Raw genomic sequence first — 26,794 nt, forward strand, 5'->3', positions numbered from 1 at the left:
CAGACACAGCAACTACTCGTCAAGTATCATCAAATCTTACAAGAATATGTTTAAGATTCTCCACAACACCGCAAAAAGGTGTGTGTCAAGGCAAACTGTTCATTCCTTTCATTGAGCAATTCCTCTTTCGAATGTCTTTCCAGCTTTTATGTGGTCACATTAATAATTAATTTTTCATCACCAACAAAATAATTCGTATAAAATATTTGTATTTAATTTTTGCAAAGACTCTGTTAGATGGCTAGTCAGCCAGGTGGCCGGCCATCTCACTAACAAGAATAGTTACTAACAATATTCTACCAATGCATAGAGAAATAATTTGGCGAGGGTCAAGGCTTGTCATCACATCGTATCTGCTGATGAATTGTAAATGTTGGTGAAGAAGAGCATTTACTTAAGTTTTGAATTTTTATTAAATATTTATTAAATGACACTTTTGAGTGACTTAACTAATATGGTTGGAATATGAAAATAAGTGAATAAAGTAAGCTGAACTGTGAATGGATTTGATTAAACTTTATAATATCTTTCTTGGGAAATGTTGCAAGAAAACTTTACATGAAATTTTTAATGAGAAAAATTAAAATTAAAGGAATTTAACAAATTTTCTAATATCAAAAACATAAGGGTAAACACGCAACTCATGATGAGCATTAAAGTTCCCTAAGATCGGCTATGATATTCCAAAAGCGAGCCAAATGCCAGAAGCTATTAATCGGTGAGATGTATACGTTAAGCAAATCTACTTCGGCAGTTCCACACCTGACTGCTACCCCCATAAATTGTATGTAAGGGAGAGGAGATATGTCTTTATTGAGCACCTAGGTCTTTATTGGTGCAACTTGAAAGCTAGTGATCCACCACCACTTGCCTCCAAAAAATATTTTTACGTTGTAACCATAATCGGAAGGACTACCTCAATGAAAATTTTAAAACAATGCACTTTGGAAGAAATATTTAGAGAGGGTTTCTTAAAACGTTTAGTCGATTATCTCTGGAAGGTTTGACCAGAGATGGCCTGTCAGAAGGTGTGACGTATATGATATAGGTCGGACATTCATCCGAAATCAATAGGTTTTTGTTTAAATTGATGTGAGGATATTTAAACAATGGTGGAATGTAGAAAGTTATTCCTTAGTCTAATCCATCGGAACGAATCTTAGATGATTCAAACTTATGATGAAAAGTGAAAGTTCATCACGACTGACGGTCTTCAAGAACGCGTAATTGTTTTGTTGCACTTGGTAAGGGCCCGTCGTAGATAGCATAGAAGGAAAATGGGCTGAAGTTCAACTATATGAGAAATATTCCCTACTTTTTTATACCACGCGAAATCGGCGTAAAAACGTGACAGAGAGCAAACAAATACGAAATAACTACTCCTTATATGTATATTTGAATCATAAGTTATCTCTTTGGAACAATATTAAGGGTGAAATACCAAATAGCAAACATATTAAACTGCGATGCTCCAAAATTTTGAAAGTACCAATAAATCATACATGGCAGCTGTTCAAGAATATATGTATGCAGTCAAAACCAATTCTCCCTGACTAATTTTTGGAGATTATATGAAATGTCTGCTTCCCACGACCATACTCGCAAAGGCTTCATTCATATAAAAGCTTGCTCTTCGATTCCAGTTTTAAGTCAACGATATGGAACGTTCTTCGTGTTAATCATAGAACATATCCATTGATAACGCATTTTTACACGGTGGACCTTTTGTGTACAAAGCTTCAAAATGGCACCAAGGACAAAAAGCCATTAGACTGACCTAAAAACAAATTTTTTGAACTAAAAATAATTTTTTCCAACAAAGAAATGGATTCAAAAAGCTCAGAATGTGCTTACTCTTTAAAGTAACCAACTAAAAATAAAGACTTATGTGAGGTTATACAGACTCGGAATTCCAAAAAAAAAAAAAAAAACACTAATTATCGAGAGGACCAAAATATATGTATGTACTTTATACGAATTATAGCGATTTTTACAATGGACTCGCAATTTGTTACAAATTATGGAGAATTCCGAATTATCGCCAGCCCACTATATTTCCAACATTAAATAACTATAAGGCAAATAATATATGACTTATATATGCCTCCCCTTGGGAGGCATTATTTGACCTAATATGTCGATGGTGTCGAAGATATCATCGCCAAGGGTATAGACTAAACAGACATGGAGTTCTTGCAGGGATAGAATCGAATACGACCTTTCTTCCAATGTAAGGTTACCCAAAACTGATGGATGGATATCGGGAAGTTTGTACGAGTTCTGTCCTGACCGGTTTACTTCAAGACCATAGCCGGTTTTTTGACAGTTGTACCAAATCACTTTGCACGGTCCGATAGATTGGTAAGCACCATCAGCATAAGTAGCACATTTTATTTATTATCAGAAGCCAAAGTCGGGGTGAGATAACTCTCCCCTGCGTTGTATCTCTGCTAACATTTTTCTCACGGCAAGAGTGCATCGATCAAATTAAATGTTTGTACGTCGATAAAGGAACATCCTATAGCATTATGAAAAACTGGTTTAATGAATTCATTCGTTGCCGACATTCACTAAATGACAAAGGTCGTGAGGGTCGTCCAAAAAAATTAACCCTTCGCGTGAACGTACAATGCCAAAGTGCCAAATCCCGCGAAAATTGTTCATGGAAGAAGCATTTCACAGCAAATGGTCGCCTGTGTCTTCGGTAAAACTGACATGTGGCGACTATGCGACTTGAGCAACGTAGGACAATTAATTCTGAGTGGTACTCTATAATATATTTGTCTGAAGTCTCCTGAGATATTCGAAAAACGAACAAGCGAAGACGAATCATTGTGCACAATGACAATGCGATTCAAACCATTTTCGTCGCCAGAAAATGCAGTTGACGCGTTCAAAAACCATGTTATGGAGGTGTCTCGATCTGAGTGGAAAAAGTCTTGCTGGGGACTACTTAAGAAAACAATAAAACATTTTTTACTGTAAATATTCATATTTTATACCCATGTCGAATACTACAGGTATTTTCTGATGGTGCTTTCTATGGGGTTACATCAAAACTTACCTATACCGACAATTCCTGACAGGAATGGTGTATATCCCCTACGAAGACTATATACCGACTGTAACCCATATCTGTAGGATAATGCGGCTAAAACAATAATCTTAACGCAAACCTGGAGTTACCTATTATAAAGACAAAATTAAAACGTGGACCTTTACCGATGATTCTTTGCAGGAATGCTGTATATTCGTGAGAAAATGTAGCTAAAGCATTCAAAAAGACAAAGAGAGGGACCTATTTCAAATCGTGAACCTATGCTGACAAATTTCAGGTGCAAATTTTTTGGTACCAAAGACGACCAAGTACAAAATTTCAGCAATTTCGTCACAGCTTGCTATAGCTTTTTAGTCATTATGAGAGAAAGCATGGACTTGCCCAAGAAGGCGGTAAATAGAAACACCATCAGCAACAAATTTAGAGTCGAGTCCAACAACAAATAGAACTGCACCTACTACAACAAAAAAATTAACCAAAATTCTAAAGGAGAACAGAAAAATTTGATATTTCAAACCCTATCACCATGGGCATTGTGTTAATTATTCTGATTGATTGCTGACTACCAACAACATATATGACATATTTCCCTCAATACAAAACAAAATGATGATACACATATAATAACACTATACAACATTTTTTAAGGTAATCTTATGCAAACATTTTGAGCTGAGGATTTTTTGAAAATACATACCCAAACGACAAAAACCCTAGTTGGATTTTGTTGTGTCAGATCCAGCTTGGATTTTATAGTCCCATCTAAGCATGGTTAAATATTGACTTTTTAACGAAATTCTGGACTATATCTCTGATACCTATGTGAATCTTCATCTTATCTCTGAAGCAAATTTGTAGATAAGGGCAAGTATAAAATACTTTGAGAAATAATGAACTTCAAAAACTATTTTTATTCGTATACGTATCTCAAAAACCGCTAATTTTTTTAATGTTTTTTAGGAAAAATATTCGCTGGCATGTAATAAACAACTCTTAAGAACATGCCATTGTTGTAAAATGTCTCTATCATGCATTTTAAGACAATTTAATAAATATGTCAATAAAGTGGTGAAATCCAAATGCGAGAATAAGCTGTTGGAATGAACTGTGTTTGAAATACGTGTTGTAAAAGATACCATGCAAAATACCGCTGAAACAACAAGAAGTAAGCATTTTAGAGTTTCAGAATGTTCTGAAGAATTGCAGAGAACTTTATCTGGAAAATTTTTCGAAATGTTATTTGGTTCAACTCCCAATAGTTTAGCTGATACTGATCAGAATTTCAACAATTTTATAAAATGTTCTATATTTTATCGATTTCGATGCCCTAGATGAAGTTTTATGTCGTCTGTTCAAAAGACAAGTTCTACTAGTTTAGGGCTACAATATTACCAAAGACAGCAAGGCCAAATTTCTAATCGTTTTTTAGATAAAGGCGAGATAAATGCAAAAAACTGTAGTTTTAGACCGGTTTAGATGAACTGGATCTGACAGGACAAAACCCTACTAAGTTTTTGTAGTCTCAATATGTGCTTTCAAAAATTCATATTAGAAGTTGTTGAATTTTCAATGTTGCATAGTGTAATTGTTCTGAACGGAAAACGACCGTCAGCAAGGCAGATGAGGATAATTATACAAAAGTCATCATTTAACACAATAAATATGTTACTAACGTATGTATGTGTGTATGTAGGTATAGTGCATATTCGGACAATATGAATCACCATTCACATAAATCATACCATCAGGCTGTGGGTGAAACTTGATTTTGTTAATAAACAAAATTTATTAAATATTCGTAACATTTACAAAATGGACTGCATACAATTTTGGGGGTTTTAAGTTGAAAAAATTGTGGTCTAAAACTAGTTTTTAAATATACGAAGGTCTAATGATAATGTCGGCAACAAAAATCAAAGATTCAACTCGAAAAAAATTTTAAGAATTCAAATTGTTTTCCTCCTGTCTTGTTTTCCTCCCTGTGGGGGGATAAAGTATAAAAAGGTCGAATCCCATTTATATCTCTTACTTTTTTTCGGGTGTCATAAATTTGTAAACCTTTAACCTTATTTTTTTTAATTGTTACTATTCTTCCCCTCATTAAATATACCATATCATGGTGCAATCGCACATTCATACGCTACCACCTTTTGTTGGTAGATCTCCTGTAGACCAATTTGCATATGTAGTAGAGTTGTGCCAAAGGAACTATATGGAACTATCTAGTTCCCTTCGCAGTTCCAATGGCCCACATTTTTTCTTTGAACAAACTGCGTATACTTACTATCATACGTTATATTTCATGATGTTACTCATACGTTTTGGAACTAGTACAAGGAACTAGGAACTAGATTACCCAACTCTAATATGTAGGCAAATAAACGTGCACACACCCGTTCTTTGGCCTATTTGTAAATGGAGCTAACAATGTTTATCTGCATTTGTTGACATGATGCGGCTTTGCTTTGTGGCTGTATTAAATAGCTTCTATGCATTTTGTAGCCATTTACATTTTGTGGCCATTGTTGCATTTGCCATTATTATTGTTGTTACTGTATTATTGTCTGGCCTGTGTTTAAATATCCAGCAACAAAAGTAACAAGTAAAAACGGCGTTAAGTTAGGCTGAACTTGTTATACCCTCTACCACAAGTTGTATTGAAGTAAAATGGAAAAAATAGTTTCCTTTCGTTTATGAAGAAGACTAAGTACCAAATTTCGGCAAGTTCGGTGAAACTATGTGGCTAACCTTCAAAATACGGAAATTCGGGTGGTACCGTTCCATGGGGGCTATATCAAAACGTTTATCTATACCTACAATTTTCTGACGGAGAGTTTTTAGACTCAAAGAAGACTAAATACCAAATTTCCAAATTTCGGTAATACCTTCAAAATACCGAAAATCAATAGGTACGCTTCTATGGGGGATATAGGAACCCGCGGTCCTATGCTGACAATTCAGTTGTGGAATATTTTACAACCCCATGGATGACTAAATAACAAATTTCAGTCTTTTGTGGAATATCGACGTCACAACCTTCAGAATTACGAAAATCGAGTGGTACAGTTCCATTGGGGCTACATCGAGACGTGAACCTACACCGACAAATTTTATCACCAACAAAGACTAAATACCAAATTTCAGTTATTTCGGTGGGTTGTTGTGGCCACAACCTTCAAAATACCGAAACTGGGAGGTACCGTTATATGGGGGCTAAATGAAGGCATGGACTTATACTGGGAGAGAGTTTTATGCCCCCAACGAAGACTAAGTACCATATTTCAGCAATTTCGGTGTGATTATGAGGCTAAAACCTTCAAAATACCGAAAATCGGGTGGTACCGTTCTATGGAGGCTATACTAAGGCGTGAATCTGTACCAAATTTCATATGGAACGTTTAATACCCCAAATGATGACCTAATGCCAAATTTTTGCCATTTCGGTGGTATATTGAGGCCACAACCTCCCAAATACCGGAAATTGGGAGCTTCCGTTCTCTGGGGGCTATACTAAGGCGTGGACCTGTACCGGCAAATTTCATATGGAACGTTTAATTCCTCAAATGAAGACTAAATACCAAATTTCAACCACTTTGGTGGAATATTGAGGCAACAACCATCAAAATACCGGAAGTAGGGAGAAACCATTTTATGGGGGCTTTACAAAGGCGTGGACCTGTACCGACAAGTATCAGGGGGAAAGTTTTATACCTCTAAAGAAAAATAAATACCAAATTTCAGCCATTTTCTGAGGAATATTGAGGCCATAACCTTCAAAACTCCGAAATTCGGGAGGTACATTCTATGGGGGCTATATGAAGGCGTGGACCTATACAGACAAATTTCATATGGAATGTTAAATACCCCAAGTGAAGACTAAATAGCAAATTTCAGCCATTATTATTGTGGCCACAACCTTCAAAATACCGAAAATCGGGAGGAACCGCTTTATGGGGGCTATATGAAGGCGTGGACCTATACCAACAAATTTCTGGGGGAATGTTTTGTACCCCCAACGAAGACTAAGTACCAAATTTCATCCATTTCGGTGTGATATTGAGGCTTAAACCTTCAAAATATCAAAAATCGAAGTACCGTTCTATGGGGGCTATATCAAAACCTGGACCTACATATATAGCCCATTTGCAATACCAAAAATCGTAGGAGTAATAGAAACTTCTATATCAAATTACAAATCACTATCTTAAAAATTGCGAGCTGTATCTTGATTTCAACAGACGGACGAACAGACGGACATGGTTATATCGTCTTAGAATTTTACCCTGATGAAGAATATATATACGTTATATCGACACCTCCAAATAATAGTATGCTAAGTCTAAAAAGTGAGTTTTGCAGGAGAAGCTCCCAAAGTGTGGAAAATTTTTTGAACTTCAGTACTATGCTAAGTCAATATTTGTCTATAACTTCTGTTCGGATTGACCGATCATTACCAAAATTTGACAGAATTTAAGTTAAAGGACGTTCGACACCTCCAAATAACAGTTTGCTAATTCTGAACCGTGAGTTTTGCAGGACAAGCTCTAAAAGTTTGGAAATTTCTTTGACCTTCAGTACTATGCTAAGTAAATATTTGTTTATAACTTCTGTTCGGATTGTCCGATTATTACCAAAATTTGACAGAATTTAAGTTAAAGGACGTTAAATATAAAAATGTAAAGAACTTGAAAACATGCTAAGTCGACTTAGCATACTATTGTTTGGAGGCGTCGATATGGTCTCCGATGAACATTTCGATGTGTTACAAACGGAATGACAAATTTAATTACACCCTTAATATTATTGTTGAGGGTATAAACAACTGTAAAACAGTTAAATGACTGTAAAATGGGTTTCAATTTTATTATTCAAAGCGTCGACGGTTATGGCGTTTACAAAGAATGTATGTATGTATATTAGGGTTATGACGTTTTCACAACCTCACATCCCTGTATCATATTTTGATGAGCTTTTGCCTAAGTTAAATAAAATCTTTATTATAAGGTGATTCGATGAAAAAAGCTCAGACACAAAAAGCTTTTAAAGTTTTTATATATGAGCTTTTTGCAAAAATAAATTGGAGTCACATTAAGCACCTACATATATAACTCGAAACAAGCTTTAAAGCCACACGACACAACCAAAACGACATAAGCTTTTGTTTCTCAACAATTTAATCGTCATGTCTCTACATATATAACATTTTGTGTCCTATATAAATTTTTTCGGTATATAATATCAATTGAAAGTAGTTTTGCGTGACCTTTATCAATATTAAGGTCACGCAAAGTTTGGAAAGTTTGATACTTTTTAGCCTAGACTCACTCAGGACAATTTGTCGTACGACCATGTTATGTGTTGTTTACAGTGACTTGAAAAAATCACTTTGGAAAAAAAATGGAATTTACTTGTGAACATTTCCGTCCATGAATTTTTAACAACTTTCGATGTGGATAATCAGGCCAAGAGTGCATCGATCAAATTAAATCTTTGTTTGTCGATAAAGGACCATCCTATAGGACTATGACTCGTCAAAAAACAAAGGTCGTGAGGGTCGCCCAAAATAGGTCGTTGTGCCAGAAAAAAATATGCCGTGCATGAACGAATAATGCGAGATCACTATGATAAATACCGTGAGATATAGGCATCCTTGGGCATTTCTTCCACCAACTAACATTTGATATTGCATAAACACATGGCAGCAAAAATGGATTTTTCTCGTTAGATACAGCAAAATTGGATAATCGCTCAAAAAGCTCCAATGAATTGGTTCATAAAAATTGTGCATAAAATCGATCGCTGTGCTTCAAACGACGTTTATAAGGCCGTCACAGACGACGAATCTAGCATCTATGATTTGGAGGCTGAAACAAAGCAGGAATCGGCAGTTTGGGTCTTCGAAAGCGAGCCAAATCAAACGAAAGTTGTTCACGTAAGAAGCACTTCGAAGTAAAAGGTTGCCTGTTTCTTCAGAAAAACTGACCGTGTGGCGACTATGCGGCTTGAGAAATATAGGACGGTTAATTCTGAGTGGTACACTATAATTTGTTTGTCTGAAGCCTCCTGAGAAATTCGAAAAACGAACAAGAGAAGACAAATCATTCTGCATCATCACAATGTGGGCTCTCACACATCGATTCAAACCAGCGCCTGTTAGACCGGACAAAACGTGGGATTGATGGATCATCTGCCGTACAGCCTTGACTAGGGATCCAATAACTTCATTTGATTCTAGAATATCAAGAAAAGAAGCGTGGTCAACGATTTTCGTAGCCAAAAGTTGCTGTAAAAGCGTTCAAAATCCATATTTTGGAGGTGTCTCAATCGGGGTTGAAAAAGTTATTCAGCAATTGATTTGAGCGCATGAAAAAGCATATACATCATGCTGGAGACTACTTAAGAAAACAATAAAACTATTTCTGATGTTAAATATTCGCGTTTTCATTGTTAGGCCAGATAGTTATCGTTCAGCCCTCGTAATAGCCCTTTTACATTCATTTGTGCAACAACAAATAATTTTTGGAGATTTTTTTTTTTCATTTCATAATATTTTTCCAACCTTTTTTAACAATTAAATGGAATGAGCGTTTGTTTTGGCATTAATAGGTAAAAGGTCATTCATTCTCGCTACAGAAAATAATTTTTGAGAAAAAATAAAAAGTCATGACCCTAATGTATATACATAGCTAGCTGGCAAGTGGGAATTTTACACTGCTATTCATTACAATAACAAGAAAAAGCTAAACTGACAATATAAATCCAATTATGTGCTTCCGTGAGCATTTGTTTATGCATATTTTATGGAAATTTGCCTACAATTTGAATGTGTTGTGGTAAAAAACTGATGCGAAGCGGTGGTGGAGTATGGATATGGATAAGGATTTTTGGTGGAAAAATGAATTCTCTCAAAGTTCTATCTACGACACCGCATATCATATTCCCGCACAAATGCACTATTGCTGGCCCTTCGTCTGCTGCATTTAGTTCTTTGTTGTTGTTTGTTTACCGCCAAATAGGAAACAGAAGGATCAAAATGCATAAAGCTGTCCATTGGTTTAGTTATAAGGTCATTGCTAAATGGATCCAGTGCTCTCCTGCAGTGAAAATAAAATTTTCAAATGGGGTCTTGAAAATCTATATAAATAAAAATCAATTGTCGTTCGTTGGTAATAGCATCAGTTGAGAACGGCTGGACAGATTTGGATAATTCTTTTCTTGAAATGTTCGTCATAACCCAACTTAGGTTGTTATGCAAAGAAAATTTGAACACGTCCAATTTTACGCCAACTTTTTTCAATTTTAATATTTTCTACAAAAACTACTGAACCGATTTTCCTGAAATTGTCATGGAATGTACAGGCATGGCCCCCGGTGAAAATAGGCTAAAATTTAGTTTCGGAGGGGGCGAGGTACTTCCCCTATACAGTATATTTTAAAAATGCTGTATTTAAAATAATTACGAATGTATCGGCTTGGAAATTAATTTGCAAGACAATTGCGGTTGTGTCTCCGACCTTACCTACTTTTCTAGGAACCAAAGGCTTGACCACGCACACTTTTTAAAATATTTCATATCTACAAGACTACTGTACCGAATTTTCTGAAATCTTCAGGACATGTACAGGGATGGCCTTTGGTGCAAATAGGATCCATATTTTCTTGAATTTTGAAGGGGGCGGGGTACTTCCCTTTGCCATATTTAAAAAAAACGCCATATCTTTATGCATAAAAATCAAATACCGCCATAACCCAACATAGGTTTTTATGGAAAGAAAATGTTACCGCGCAAACTTTCAATTTAAAGTTTTTCTGCAAAAACTACTGGACCGATTTTCCTAAAATTGTCAGGGATGGGGGGATGGCCCCCGAAAACAGGCTACATATTTTATTGAATTCCAGAGGGGACGGGGTACTTCCACTATGCGATATTTAAAAAAAAAATACTCATGTTTACGCATCGGTTTAAAAGTTTACGGATTAATCAACAATGCAACGCAGCAAAAGCTCAATGTTTGCCGTTGTTATGTATATTTTATGAATTTCGGAGGAAGTGGGGTACCTTCCCCACGCCTTTCTTTAAAACGCTATATAAATTTTGGGAGGCAATGGGGTTGTGTGTATCCTAGGTACACATTTGGAGCGAAAATACCGAACCACGCCCACTTTTTTAAATATGTCATATAATGAAAACTGATGAAAACGCCCACTCTTTTCAATACATTATTTTTCAAAAACTACTGAACCTAATTTCATGCAATTTTCAGAAAATGTTCAAGAATAGCACATGGTCCAAAATGCTATATATTTGTAGACGAACTTCGGGAGTCTATTTTTTATAATCGCTATATTTGCTAAACTTATGAGTGCATCGGCATGCATATTAATTTTCGATACAACGGTGGTTGCGCTCTTGATCAAGAAAAACGATATATTTACAAATTTCCTTAAATGTTGAGGTTCAGCGGTCCATAAGCCAAGAAAAACTAAAACATATAAATCTCAATAAGCGGGAGAATTCGACTTAACTATATTTTTAACTTTTATAATTAGATCGCTTTAGGATAAAGACAGGGGACATGGACGACAATATACCACAATGTGGAAAAGGGTATTATAAGTTTGTTTTGGTAAAATTTCATGTAACACCGCGAAATATTCGTCGGAGACCCCCAATGTGGTATACCAATCTTCATATCTCGACGAGATAAAGCGATTTTGAGATGTGTGGCCGTCTGTCCGTCTGTCCATTATAAATTGTAAACACGCTCCAGGCCGCAATTATGGACCGATTGTCACGAAATTTTGTATGGAGGTCGGGTTCAGATCAGAATGGTGATGATCGTGAAATATTTAGCGGGTGAAATGGACCAAAAACATAATATTTATCCAATATTCTAGCAATAATAGTCCGATCAACGCGTAATTTTAAATAAGGTAAGAGTATATCACAAAGGAGAAGCTCAATTTGAGATGGCGATCGGATAATATTTAGAGGGTTAAATGGACCAAAACTTTTGTGTGAAAATTCTGAAAATTATTAATATACAGCTTATATCTTAATTCCTGGAAGTGACATTCCGGACAAGTGAGATATACTTGAAAGTGGAACGCTTGACCTTTCAATTGATGCCAATTATGTTGGTGTGCATGATCAGATAACAGAGTTACAGCCTAATATATTCCGTTATTTGTTTGTAGTGTTATATTAAAATCGCTAGAAGTCGCAATTATACATCAATAGTCACCATTTTTGTATAGGTCGAAAAAGATGCCTACAATTTTGAATGATGATCTGATATTCTTTAGCGGGTTAAATGGACCATTACTTTTTTATGAAAAATATAAAAATGAAATCATGATATTGGTAGCGATCAGTAAAATTTTGCAACACTGTCAGTTCGTTTTGAAAAACATTACTCTCTGTAATAGAGGGTAATAAATGAAGTTGAGCCAATGGGGGCATACTCCACTCAAGCAATCAAATGAGATTGAATCTTCAACAATAAACAAAACAAACAAAATATAAAAATTTGCTAGATAACGGGCCTACTGCCTAATATATAATGGGTTCTGTGTAGAGAACCACATTTTCATCCCATGCTACATATTGTCTCTTCAAAAGTTTATGTATCACCACGAAATATTCGTCCTAGACCCCTTATTTGGTATGCCAAAATTCATATCTCGACGAGATGAAGCGATTTAGCGATGTGTGTCCGTCCATTAAAAATTGTAAACAAGCTTAAGGCCGCAATTATGAACCGATTGTAACGAATTTTTTAAGGAGGTTGGGTTCGGGCCAGAATAGAAATGATTAGTTTTTGGTGATGATCGTGAAATGTTCAGTGGATCAAATGGACCAAAAACAAAATTTTAACCAATTTTGTAGCGGGTCTGTGGGTCAAAATAATAACCCGCAAAATTTTAAACAAAGTTTGAGTTTATGATAAAGAAGAAGCGTACAAACCAACGTGAAGATCAGATAACACTTAGCGGGTTAAATGAACTGAAACTTTTCTGTGAAATTTGTAAAAATGTCAATAACGTAGCAGTTAAACAACGGAAGTAGTAGTACCACATATGCAAGTGGGTTTCATTACATTTTAGTATGTATGAACTAAATTTTCCTTTCCTGCTACAAAAATGTCTTTGTCATGCTAGATAACTTTTTGGTTTTGGTCATAAGTATTATACATTACATCTCTGATATTTGATAATTAAATTTTCACAATCAGTGAAAAGAAGTTCCGTGGAGAGCGATTGTCCAGGGATAGTGGTATAGGGTATCACATGGTCGGCTCCGTCCGACTATAGACTTTTCTTACTTGCTTATTTGTAATTCGAATTATTTAATTTGAAATGTGAGTTTTTTTCGTTTGTAATTCCAACAGAAAATATTCAAATTACTAATGAAAAAATTCAAATTAAAAATGGAAAAATTCTAATAACAAATGAAAAGACTCGAATTACAAATGAATAAATTCGAATTTCAATTGGAGTTCTCAAATTACAAATGAAATAATTCGAATTTCAATTGGAATTCTCAAATTACAAGTTAAATGTTTCGAACAGACGTGCATTAAAAAAACTTAAATAACATACGCTAGCTTAGCTAGTAACTGTAATACAATATATTCATATAGGGAACATGTGCCATCAACAGCCAACCACTGTGCCTTCGTTTTCATTAAGTGAATATTTAAATTACTTAAATTGCATTTTTTGCGGTGCTTAACGTTGTGTTGACCGTTTATTAACAAGAAAAAAACGCGAAAAAGTATAAAATATATTTTATGATCATTTCTCATACATTTCAGGGATATGCAGTACAGTCCATATAAATAAAACGAAAACTGTTGAGCAAAATCATAGGGAAAAATAAATTTGGTCGTACAAAAAACAAGCACCTCCACTGTCCTTGTTTATGTAGATTGTCGATAAATAAAACACATGCCAACGCATTTTTTTATGTAATTATATGAACTTATGCAAATTTGTTTGTGTCCTTCATGCTGACACTAGAGTTGCGTCGTTCATGAACGAACCGGCTCAAAGGAACGATTCCGTAAAAAGAACGAACGGATCCGTATCCAGCTCATTCTTTTATATCGTTCATTTAGATACCCGATGGACGAGTCATTGCTACTTACAAAATCAGCAGCATTGGTTTTGCAGTCAAACTCTAAACAAACGCTGCGTTAGCACAAGCAGCACAAATTTCCACACAAAACAAACAATGATTCAGAGAGCTACTCTCGCTCAGTAACTCACCTCCTTCAGTAGCACATCTCGGTCATATCTTTCTTTTGCATCATTCGTTCATCTGGTTCTTTCATATCAAAACCACCACCACTACGTTCAGAAACAAAACCACCCCCATTAGCACACAAACAAGCACGTAACACAAGAGTTGTGTCATTCGTGAACGAACATTTTCAAAAGAACGATTCGGTGAAAAGAGCGACGGAGTCATATGCAGCAGAGAACGAACGACTTCAAAAGAAAATAATACAGTCAAATGTATTGTTGAACGAAAAAGAGCCAACGAACGAAGTAAACGACCCGGATCTTTTTGGTGAACGGAATGAAAAAGATCGATCCGCTCAATGAACGAGATTGCCCAACACTAGCTGACACCCACATATGAATGAACATACAAATGCACATCATCTATTAAAATTTTTCCTATTTAAAGATAAAAGCTTTTTGTCTGTATGTGTGTGTTGTTCTGTTCGAATTTAAAATTCGAATGTGCGGGAAAATACTTCGACTGACATTAATTTTCCCCTGGTACTTTTTCTCTCAAACCACAGAAATAAAGAATATTCAATAATTTATTATTGCAAAAATTTCTTCACCAAAATACATGAATCCTCATTATGAAATGTGGACTTTTGAAAAAAATATTTGGTGTTCTTTGGTAAAGTTTACTAAAAGAAAAATAAAATTTGCAGATAATGGTACAGGTTAATGGAATTATTCCAAAATCTGTAATTGCACATGGTGCCCGGACATAACTCAAATTTTTCATTGGGAGTTATGTCAATGAAGCAAAGCGGTATAACACCCAAAAAATCGCGGACATATCTCCCAATGTTTTTTTTCCATAATTTCAAAATTATTTCTCTGCTTAATTTTGAAATTTATAGTTAAACATTTTTATAAATTTTAGAGTAGTAGTTAGAATATAAGCGCAGTTATACATTTGAGAAGGCCTAAGTGCCAACCAATGCCGAAGTATCCGCAAAATGCCCCTGATTTCATAAAATTATTTAAAAACCAAACATGCCCGAAATTACGTAAGTAGCTGTTCTGAGAAGTTTTACCATTTGTGAAAAAAATTGTTAAGAAAATCGTGCAAATTTTTTTCAAAAATACTTAGGCCTGCGTTGCTTTTCGCTTTTCAGAAAGTATTTGAATATTTTACAAAAACTTTTTATCTTGTTAAGTTGTGAAAATATTTTTGTAAAAAATCGCACGATTTTTCAAAAATAGTTCAGAAAGTGTTTGGAAATGTTAACAAAAACTTTTTAATTTCTTAAATGTTGAAAATAATTTGGTAAAAAATCTTGCGATTTTTTATATATTTTCGCCTGCTGCGCTTTTCGTTTTTCAGAAAGTGTTTTCAAATTTTAACAAAAACTTTTTATTTTCCTGCAGGAAGAATTTTGCGTTCAAATTAGTTTTGATCGCAAATTTTGAATATAGTTTTAATTGTATTGGCTACTACTTATTTTGTACTTAATTTTCTTAAAAAATGTAAGTCAATTATAAATTACATTATGAAATGAAAAATATATATGAACTTAAAGTTTATTTTTAATTTTCTTATACATTTGAAATAAAAATTGTATTTGAATAAAAATCACTTAAATTTTAAAAACGCACATAACTCCCATTGGGACTTTTGTCCGCAAACCAAGGCGGACATAACTTCCAAAATCGTTTTGGGAGTTATGTCCGTTGGGAGTTATGTCACGGCACCGCAGAACATAACACATTTCTGAGATGTTTTTAGTCTCAGTATAATGCTAGTCACATATCATCGAGGTAAAAATAGAATCGTCTTCGATATTTCACCAATTACTGCAACCACACATAGACAACTCAAATATCCTTACATACACAAGTATTCCCACAATTAATCTCGAAATATAAAGGTTTTTCTTTTCAACCTAAGCGATTGTGAAAGTTGGGGCCACATACTCCAACTAATTATGACCTAAGTCTCTTACCTTTGATACGATCAAAAATGTGCTTAATCGAAATAATGGTCTTGGACCCCAAGTTTGTTTCGGATGTGATCCGCTTCAACAATTTGCAGTCGATTTGTCCTTGTCCTTTCATCAGCATGGCTAGCTGGATATTGTGCAAGATAGAACTCGTACAGATCAGCCGATTTGGCCCAATTTTGCACCACGTAGTTGATGGGTCAAAAACGGAAACAATTTAGAGGCTCCGAGTAAAATACTAATGAGCACAATAACATATAAAACATTGATTATCCAGTTTTGCCGAATCCAATCGTATATCAAGTTCCTAGAAAGTCTGTATCTGATAACATCTACAGGTACCTCTCTCACAAAAATTAAACATTTTGCTTTAAGTACAGTTAGTTTTCAAAGATAGTTTTTAAATTTTAACAGAAGATACTCCACCTACGAAAATGCTATTAAATTTGAATAACACCATAATAGGGTCGGTAGGGCGGCCAAAAAAAAAAAAAAAAAAAAAAAAACAAAACGCCTACCCCTCCAAATTTTTTTCATTTGATCCAAATACGAAATGTTATGGCAATCGGTTTACGTTAACCCGTGCCACTTGATCGGTGTTTGTTTGAAAATTCTCTAAAGGCCAGTTCATGGTTGTGGCTAAAAACGATTTCAACAAAAGTTCATGATGATCGGTTAACGATAACCCGTGCCCCCTGACGGATCTTTGTTTCCTTAGCACTTTCTACGGGTGCCAAAAGACAATTTTCAGGAAATCGCTCTACAGGCCACAATTATTTTCCAATCGACAAAAAAAATTTACCAGTTCTTATAAAGAATCGGGCCAGATTTTGATATTGCTAGGTACTTTGGACCCTATAAAATAGCTAATATATTATTTAAAAAACCGATTCGCACAAATTTTTGTAGGATTCGGTTTTTAGAAGGCACAATGGACTGGTAAAAATTTTGTCGTCGATTGATAAATAATTGATGTCTGAGCGTGGAAATAAAGATCGGTCAGGGGGCACGGGTAATCGTTAACCGATCATCAAACATTTTGTCTGAGCGTGGAAATAAAGATCGGTCAAGGGGCACGGGTTATCGATAACCGATCATCCAAAATTTTGTATAAGTCGATTTTAGCCACAACAATGAGATGGTCAATTTTTTCATCGATTGTACCATAAATGCTGCCTTTAGAGAATTTTCGTGAAAATTCACTGTTGTGGTCCCATACAAATTACTATGGAAACAAAGATCACTCTAGTGACTAGTTAACGTTAACTGATCGCCATAAAATTTCATATATACAATTTTTGATTCACATACTAGACGTTTCAAACAATCACTTTTGATCAGGGTAAAGTTCTGAGTCGATGCAGACATGTCCGTTCGTCCGAGCAGTTGAGGTAGGACTTTAAAAAATTTCACAGACGCGAATTTTGTTTGCACGCAGAAGACGTGCTATAGACCCACCTTTTGGTAAAGCCGCAATATAACAGTACCACTCGATTTTAAGTACATATTTAAACTTTTACAAATTATGGACACGATTTGGAATCGCACCTTATAACTGTAAACCCATTTTAAGGTATTTTAAAGTTTTTATGTACAGGTTTCGGCCAAAGTTTTTCCACCAAAAATTGTGGACATATGTCAAAAAACGTTTTGGTAAAGCCCCCAGTTATTTTAAAATTTCTATATACATTATTTGCCCAAATTTAAATTTAAATTTCTATCTGGAGTTAAGCTTAGATAGTCTTCGTTTCCACCTGAAATTTGTCGGTATAGGTCCAAGTTTTCATATTGCCGATTTTCCGTATTTTGGAGGTTGTGGCCCCGATATCCCACCGAAATACCTGAAATTTGGTATTTTGTCTTCGTTAAGGATATCAGACTTTCCACCTGAAATTTTTCGGTTTAGGTCCACGCCTTCATATTGCCCCATAGAACAATACCCTCCAGAAATTTGTTGGTATTGGCTCACGTCTCCATATAGCCCCAATAGAACAGTACCTCTCGATTTTTCTGTATTTTGAAGGTTGTGGCCTCAGTATCTCGAAGAAATGGCTGAAATTTAGTTTTCGTTGAGGCTATAAAACTTTCCGCCTGAAAGTTGTTGGTATAGGTCCACGACTACATATAGCCCCCCTAGAACCTCACCTCCCGATATACGGTATTTTCAAGGTTCTGGCCTCAGTATCCCACCGAAATGCCTGAAATTTGGTATTTAGTCTTCGTTTCCATCTGAAATTTGTCGGTATAGGTCCACGTTGTCATATACCCCCGTGGAACAGGACCCCCCCCCCCCGATTTTCGGTATTTTGAAGGTTGTGGCTTCAACATCCCACCGAAATGCCTGAAATTTGGTATTTAGTCTTTGTTGGGGGTATAAAACTTTCCACAAAAAAATTGTTGTTATAGGTCCACGCCTTCATATAGCTCCCGTACATCAGTACCTCCCAGAAATTTGTTGGTACCCAAATAGCATTTGGAAGATTGTTTTTTTTCAAAAATCACATTGCGGAGTTTTTTCCTTTTGGTGATCAAAAACTGATTAAGTCGTTTGTATGATCAGAAAGGGAGTCCCTTTCTGATCTGCATCAATGTAGAAAAATGGGTATAAATGTGTTGAAGCCAACAAGTTTTTCATGTTCCCTTCCGATTTCTGGCTTAAACTTACATTTTATAGACCTATGCCCAGAGAAAGAATCAAAGAATACCCCATGGACAACATACAAGTAGTATATGATTTTTCGATATATCCACTGCATCCACCTATAATTGATGCTGACTTTTTGAAGCCGAAATTTCGGAGTTTCTTGAATTTTTCTAATAATCCGGACGAGCAACAAGATAATATTCAAAACTCATAATAGGGTTATAGAACTCGTGATTTTGCGTCGTTTAATGTATATTCCATGAGTGTTCTCCTTACAGTATCCTAGTAATTGGATTCTAAAGGCCAAAATTTGAAGCGTAAATTTTGTTAAAAACCTATTTTTCGCGTTTTAATTTACAAGCGTCTTTAATTTGCTTTGAATCCCGCGTGAATTTAGTTTTTTTTACGCGACGGATCTAATGACTCCCTCCGCGATCGAATTCATCCACTAAAACCGCGGATATAGATACCTTGGAAATATGAAAATCAAACCGTGATTTTCTTTAAAAAAATTACATAAATGGAATCCTTTATACGCGATTATAACATTTGCGAAAACGCGTGTCATAAATTACAGAGATACGCCAGTAATATAGGTATTTTACCAAAAATATAATGTGGAGGCACATCCGCGGTTCTTGAAGAATATATTTGAAATAGGTGTATATTGATGCATTTTTTATGGGCGCTAATGAAACCGGATGCACATAAAAATCGTATGCACATTGCGCGACTTTTACCCACTCTAAGATTTTTGACATTGTTAGATGCCACTGACGGCACAAAATGGCCGCTGAGTGAAACATCGAAATATGCATAGATATTGAAAGAGGTGATTCCCTGTATCCAAAATCGGATGCGCATCAACCGACTTTAACTAATTCGCAAATAACAGGCTTTTTAATTTTCATATTTTTTTAATGATTGCAATTTCAATATTACTCTTAATTTCCTATCCTTATAAGTTATCACAGTAAGCAGTTAAGCTCTCGCGATGTAAACCATATTTTTTGATGAAGCTTTAGCAGTATACATTAATTATTGTATGGGATTTTAGCGAAATAGTTGGAGAACTCCCAAATATTTTTTTTTCTAATTTTTCTAATCGAACCAAAAAATATATTTGGAATAGCAAGATGAGAAAAAATAAATAAAATAATAAGATAAGAAACAATAAAATTTTTCTCTTTTCTTGTTAATATAATATGCAATTTATAAAGCCAATGTTTATAATTTTGGTTTCATATTTTTTTACGCGTTGTCTAGATTCGTATTTTTAATTAATTTTTTAGACGTTAATACAGACTCTGAGGTAGTATAATTAAGATTTGCTCCCACATTTTTTTAATTTTTTTTGATTTTCCGCGAAAATAAAAACAAATTGTAGAAATGATGGTGCATCTACGGATGGATGTCAAACGCTGTCAAACGCTGTTACTGATATATGCATACATTTTTCTCAATACAACAAATAAGAAATTAATATTTTTCTTTGGGTGCCACCGTCGTGCAATGGCATGCACACCCGCCTTGCACGCAGAAGGTCGTGGGTTCGATTCCCCGGCCAGGCAACATCAACATTTTCAACGGTGGCAAAATACCCCTCAGTAATGTAGGCGACATTTCCTGAGTATTTCAGCCATGTAAAACTTCTCTATAAAGTGGTGTCGTAAGACACACCGTTCGGACTCGGCTATAAACAGTAGGTCCCATATCATTGAGCTAATATGAATCGGGGTGCACTCATTGATATGAGAGAAGTCTCCCCTGTGCCGTCTGGGATGTTTGTGGAACAATTATAATTATATAATATTTTTCTTTATAAGAGAATAGAAACCGCTATAAAGTTTGCGCGCATCGGCCAATTTTGTGAGCGCGAACAGATTTGAAACCAAAATTTTTTTTTCTTAACCTCTATACCAAAAATTAATTTTTTTCAAATGGAATCGTAAAGGAAATTTGGTTTTTACCATATGTACTCGTATGTACATATTTAATTTATTTATATTTTAAATAAACACCAAAAACCCAAGTGTAAATAAAATAAATTTGACTATACATATGTATGTATGTTTACTCGGATGCAATGCCATTATTAATTTCAATTTTAAAATGACCCATGTGTCTTTACGGAAATCATATTATATTTCGTAAATGGTATTATGTGTGGAAACACGAACATCAAACAAAAACTAAAACAAGTAAAAAAGCATACCCTCCACCATAAACTATTCATTCCCGTCCCCAACTTTAAGTGAGTACGTTAAAATGTCAGATAATGTACATAAAATGCTTCATTCGGGAGGCCCTTTTTATGGTGCCTATATCTAACTGTTGACAATTTTTGGTGGGCTAGAAATTGGGAGGTACTGTTATATAGGGGTTATAATAAAACATGGGCCTATGTTGACAGTTTTTGATGGGAGCCCCTAATAACTCCTAATTCGGTTAAAAAATTTAGCTAGAATCCTCAAAATATCGAAAATCGGTACATAACGTGGGAACTTCAAATGTCATTAACAGCTAGTTCGGAGGTATCTGGGCTATACGAAAATATGAACTTAAATGAACAATTTTTGTTGCAGAATTTTTGTTGACTTTTAAATTTCAAATTACAGAAAGTTCGTCCAAAAAATAAAGCTAAGGCACGGAAAATCGGGAGGTTTGTTTTGGGGCTATACAAAAACATGGACCTACGTTCGGTTAAACATTTTAAGTAAAATCCTCAACGTACCGAAAATCGGGAAGTATCGTTACAATGGGGCAATGTTGAAAATTGTTGATGCAGATGTGTGGTGACCAGTACAACCTTCAAATGTCAAATTACAGTTAGTTCTGTTAAAAATTGTAGCTAAAATTGCCAAATTACTGAAAATTGGGAGGTACCGTTACATGGGAGCTATATCCGAACATGGACCTATGTTGAAAATTTTTGATGGAGAGGTGTTGTGACCACTAAGAACTTCAAGGGTCAAATTACTGCTAGTTCGGTTTAATATTGTAGCTAAAATCATCAAATTACTGAAAATCGGGAGGTACCGTTATATGGGGGCTTTCTTGACAATTTTTGGTGGAGAGGTGTGGTGACCACTAAGAATTTCAAATGTCAAATGTTCAAATTACAGATAATTCGGTTAAAACTTGTTGGTAAAATTCTCAAAATACCTGAAATCTTACCGCCCGATTTCATGGGGGCTATTCTAAAACATGGACCTATGTCCACTAGTTATATAAGTTTATTGACATTTAAGAACCCTAAATGTCAATTGATAGCTAAATCGGTCTGAAAATGCAGATAAAAACGTCAAAATGCCGTAAATCGGGGGGTACCGTTATATGGGGGCTATACCAAAACGAGGACCTAGTTCCACAACTTTTGTTATATAAGTTTAGTTACACTTAAGAACCCTAAATGTCAAATTATAGCTATATCGGTCTGAAAATGTAGCTAAAAACGTCAAAATACCGTAAATCGGGGGTACCGTTATATGGGGGCTATACCAAAACGTGGGCCTATGTCCACAAGTTTTGTCACATAAGTTTATTGACATTTAAGAACTTCAAATGTCAAATTATAGCTTCATCGGTCTGAAAATGTAGTTAAAACCGTCAAAATACCGTAAATCGGGGGGTACCGTTATATGGCGGCTATACCGAAACGTGGACCTATGTCCACAACTTTTGTTATATAAGTTTATTGACATTTAAGAACCCTAAATGTCAAATTATAGCTACATCGGTCTGAAAATGTAGCTAAAAACGTCAAAATACCTTAAATCGGGGGCTACCGTTATATGGGGGCTATACCAAAACGTGAACCTATGTCCACAAATTTTGTTATATAAGTTTATTGACACTTAAGAACCCTTAATGTCAAATTATAGCTAAATCGGTCTGAAAATGTAGCTACAAACGTCAAAATACCGCAAATCGGGGGGTACCGTTATATGGGGGCTATACCAAAACGTGGACCTATGTCCACAACTTCTAATATATAAGTTTTTTAACACTTAAGAACCCTAAATGTCAAATTATAGCTACATCGGTCTGATAATGTAGCTAAAAACGTCAATATACCGTATATCGGGGGGTACCGTTATATGGGGGCTATACCAAAACGTGGACCTATGTCCACAACTTTTGTTATATATGTTTATTGATACTTAAGAACCCTATATGTCAAATTATAGCCAAATCGGTCTAAAATTTTAGCTAAAACCGTCAAAATACCGTAAATGGGGGGTACCGTTATATGGGGGCTATACCAAAACGTGGACCTATGTCCACAACTTTTGTTATATAAGTTTATTGACATTTAAGAACCCCATGTGTCAAATTATAACTACATCGGTCTGAAAATGTAGCTAAAAACGTCAAAATACCGCAAATCGAGGGGTACCGTTATATGGGGGCTATACCAAAACGTGGACCTATGTCCACAACTTCTAATATATAAGTTTATTTACACTTAAGAACCCTAAATGTCAAATTATAGCTACATCGGTCTGATAATGTAGCTAAAAACGTCAAAATACCGTATATCGGGGGGTACCGTTATATGGGGGCTATACCAAAACGTAGACCTATGTCCACAACTTCTAATATATAAGTTTATTGATACTTAAGAACCCTAGATGTCAAATTATTGCTAAATCGGTCTAAAAATGTAGCTAAAAACGTCAAAATACCGCAAATCGGGGGGTACCGTTATATGGGGGCTATACCAAAACATGGACCGATATAGCCCATCATCGAACTTGACCTGCCTGCAAACAAAAGACGCATTTTCCCAAAATTTCAGCGTCCTATCTCCATTTTTGTGGATGCTAGAGTGATTACCACAGACGGACGGACGGACGGACGGACGGACGTGCTCAAATCGACTTAGAATTTTACCCTGATCAAGAATATATATACTTTATAGGGTCGCAAATGAGTATTTCAATGCGTTACAAACGGAAAAACAAACTTAATATACCCTCCATACTATGGTGGAGGGTATAAAAACAACTTATACAGGAAACTTTTACAATTGTGAAAAATTAAATGACAACAATGTGTCCTTGTTATGTATCCTCATGATAAGGGCGATGTGGGACAGTGTTGTTAACTTTCTGATTTTTTTTTTGTAATGCTCCCCTTTTCTAACAAACGGCACTGGCAGCGAGTGTGTGTGATGGCATAACGGAATACTGAATAGTGTGCGTAGCCGATTATTTGTGTCGTTTACTTGTTTGTTGGATTCGCACTGCAGTGCCAAAAAATATAAAAAGGCACATCTGACACATCTGGCAGTCTTGTACTATTTTATTTGAAAAATTCAAAATAAACTGTTATGTAGTAATTTTTGTCTTCTTTCCCCTTTTTCTGACAATTTATCAATGTTGGTTGCTTGGCCAAAGAAATGGCAATAAAAAGTGCAATATTTCTATTTAACCGCTTTTTATCCACCAACAAATCAGCCAAGTCAACCAAAATGCAGCAAACAAGTCATCCCACCAAAAATGTTTAACTGGAAAATTCTATCACTAAACAACCAGTACCATTTTCCTTCCCTACTCCTCCCCTTATATGTCTGTTGCTCTGTTGAGCTTCCCTTTATGGTGCAGATGCAACTTTACGTTGACGCATATATCTTTTTAACGCTGTAACCACAGTTGCTTACATTTCGACGTAGCTTATTTTTGGGTTATCCGTATTCGTCCTTGTTCGCCTTGTTATTGACAACAATTGAGCTGCCAATGCTGACTGTAAAAATTCTGTCTTATTTTGTTGTTGGTGCTTATTTGCTGGCGTAGGGTTTTGTTGCACATTTTGTGAGTGCAATTTAAGTTACAACATTTTTTATTACCCATGGTGCACATTTCAACTTTGTTTGAGCTGATTGCAAAACTAACATTTCTTATTCTCTTTTGCCAACGTTGTTGTTGGGATTTTATATGTTTTAACAGCAATGACAAACGTGCCGATAATTTTGTCATTTTAAAGCTTTCTTTGAGTGTTAAGTGAAATTGGGGGTGAGTAGGGAAACAACAAGTGAATCGGTATAGTCTTGTTGTACGGAATAATAAAACATCATATTGAAGCCATTTGTTTACGAGCAGAATAATCCGTTATGCCATCACTACACTTATACTTGCTAGTAATCGGAGAAATTATGTGACCGACTTGTACCTGTACGCTAAAAGGTTCCGTGGTCCGTCAATGAATCCCTTAGGTCCTACAAGCATCGATTTTATCTTGACCACTTCCAGTTGTGGTCTTTTTTATTTTTTTCCGCCGATTATTTTTGAGTGAGGCCTTAAGTTAACATTTCCTTGGAATAATCCTCAAAGCAAAACAACGATTCTAAGGGATTTTGTACTATGTGTGTTTGAACTTGGCAATCAAAAGAAGGCATCATATTATCGGTCTGCACACTTTTAATGAAAGGAGTCTCCTTGCCTCTTCAGGAAAATTTCATGGTTTTTATTTACAGGCAATTTTAACGACTGTAATCAGCCACAATCTAAAACATCATTCAGATTTTGTCACCTTTTTTATCCACCCCACCTAATACACTTCATGCTGAGCTTCTTGATCACCACTGTAACATTATGTTGTTATTTTATTTATTTGCTATCTTACTTTTTTAATTTATCAAAAAAGTTTGTTGTTTGTTAAACTAAATGGGTTGTTGTTTTTTGTTTTGTATCTTTCCAGTTGCAATTACTGTTTGCCTCGCCATGGTGACAAGTGTCAGCGCAGAAGAATGCGGCCAAGAGGAATTTACCAAATGTGCTGAACCTTTAGAGATGTTGCATTTAACATCGGAATTTTCGATTGGTGCTGCCAAGAAAGAGGAATTGGATAAACTTTGTGTGTACGTATTTTCAAGAAGAGAAGAACAAATGAACAAAAGTTCTTGAAAAAAAAATCATTTCTATTTATGTACGCACAGTGAACATTTTCTTTAAAATATGCAATCATTACCTCCAATAAAATCAGAAAAAATTAAAATGTCTGAAAACTCCTCGATTATCTCTCCGATCTCTGTTATTCCCCTTAGGAGTTCTAATCCATGTCAGGCGTTCCTAATGTATATATTATATCAACACCCTAATGTAGTTTTAGCCCACCATCAGTTTATTGCTAAGGCAGGGATTTACACGTTCTGCCATTTTTCAAGTTTATCTTTTCAATTCTGTTTTCCCGCTGGGGAAACCGGAGAGTGGCGACTATTTTAGGCAGTTTTGAGGAATATTCATAATGACGAAGTCGAAAAGCTATAAGAGCGAGTAGTATAAATAGCGTTCTTGGAGATCACCCACCATCCATGGCAGCGAAAGAACAACAGTTGTCGCGCAAATCGTGGGTAGAGTTTCGGCTCGAATGTGGCGTTGCATTACACTGTGCAACATTTTTAAGGTGATCTTCACTTCACTTCGAACTGAGGATTTTTTGAAAGCAGAGACCCAAACGACAAGAAACCCTAGTTGGGTTTTGTTGTGTCAGATCCAGCTCGGATTTTATGGCCCCATCTAAATATGGTTAAATATTGAGTTTTTAAAGAAATTCGGGCCTATACCTCTGAAACCAATGCGAATCTTCTTCTGACCTCTGAAGAAAATTTGTAGATAAGGACAAGAATAAAATGTTTGAAGAAATAATGGACTCGAGAAACTACATTTATTGCCTCAAATTTCAAAATATATGCAAAAATACCACAATTTTTATACATTTCGCACCGTATCTCCAAAACCGTTAATTTTTTCTGAATATTTTATTTTGGAAAAATATTCCCTGGAATGTAATACACAACTCTTCAGAACATGTCATTGCTGTAAAATGCCTCTATCCCGTTGTTTTCAGTACATTTTA

General features: G+C 35.4%; 1 protein-coding gene across 2 annotated transcripts in view; it reads left to right on the forward strand.

Moving 5' to 3' along the window:
• The window catches only part of LOC141386549 (uncharacterized), a 145,494-nt gene that overhangs the window by 90,019 nt on the left and 28,681 nt on the right, over positions 1-26,794 (forward strand). For both annotated transcript variants that reach the window (XM_073955237.1, XM_073955238.1), the window contains one exon: positions 25,637-25,796. In XM_073955237.1, coding sequence (XP_073811338.1) covers positions 25,637-25,796 — 160 coding nt within the window. The remainder of the gene's footprint in view (positions 1-25,636; positions 25,797-26,794) is intronic.

This window comes from Musca autumnalis, unplaced genomic scaffold (genome assembly GCF_047663935.1).
Source record: "Musca autumnalis isolate F117 unplaced genomic scaffold, ASM4766393v1 scaffold_5, whole genome shotgun sequence".
Classification (NCBI taxonomy): Eukaryota; Metazoa; Arthropoda; class Insecta; order Diptera; family Muscidae; genus Musca; species Musca autumnalis.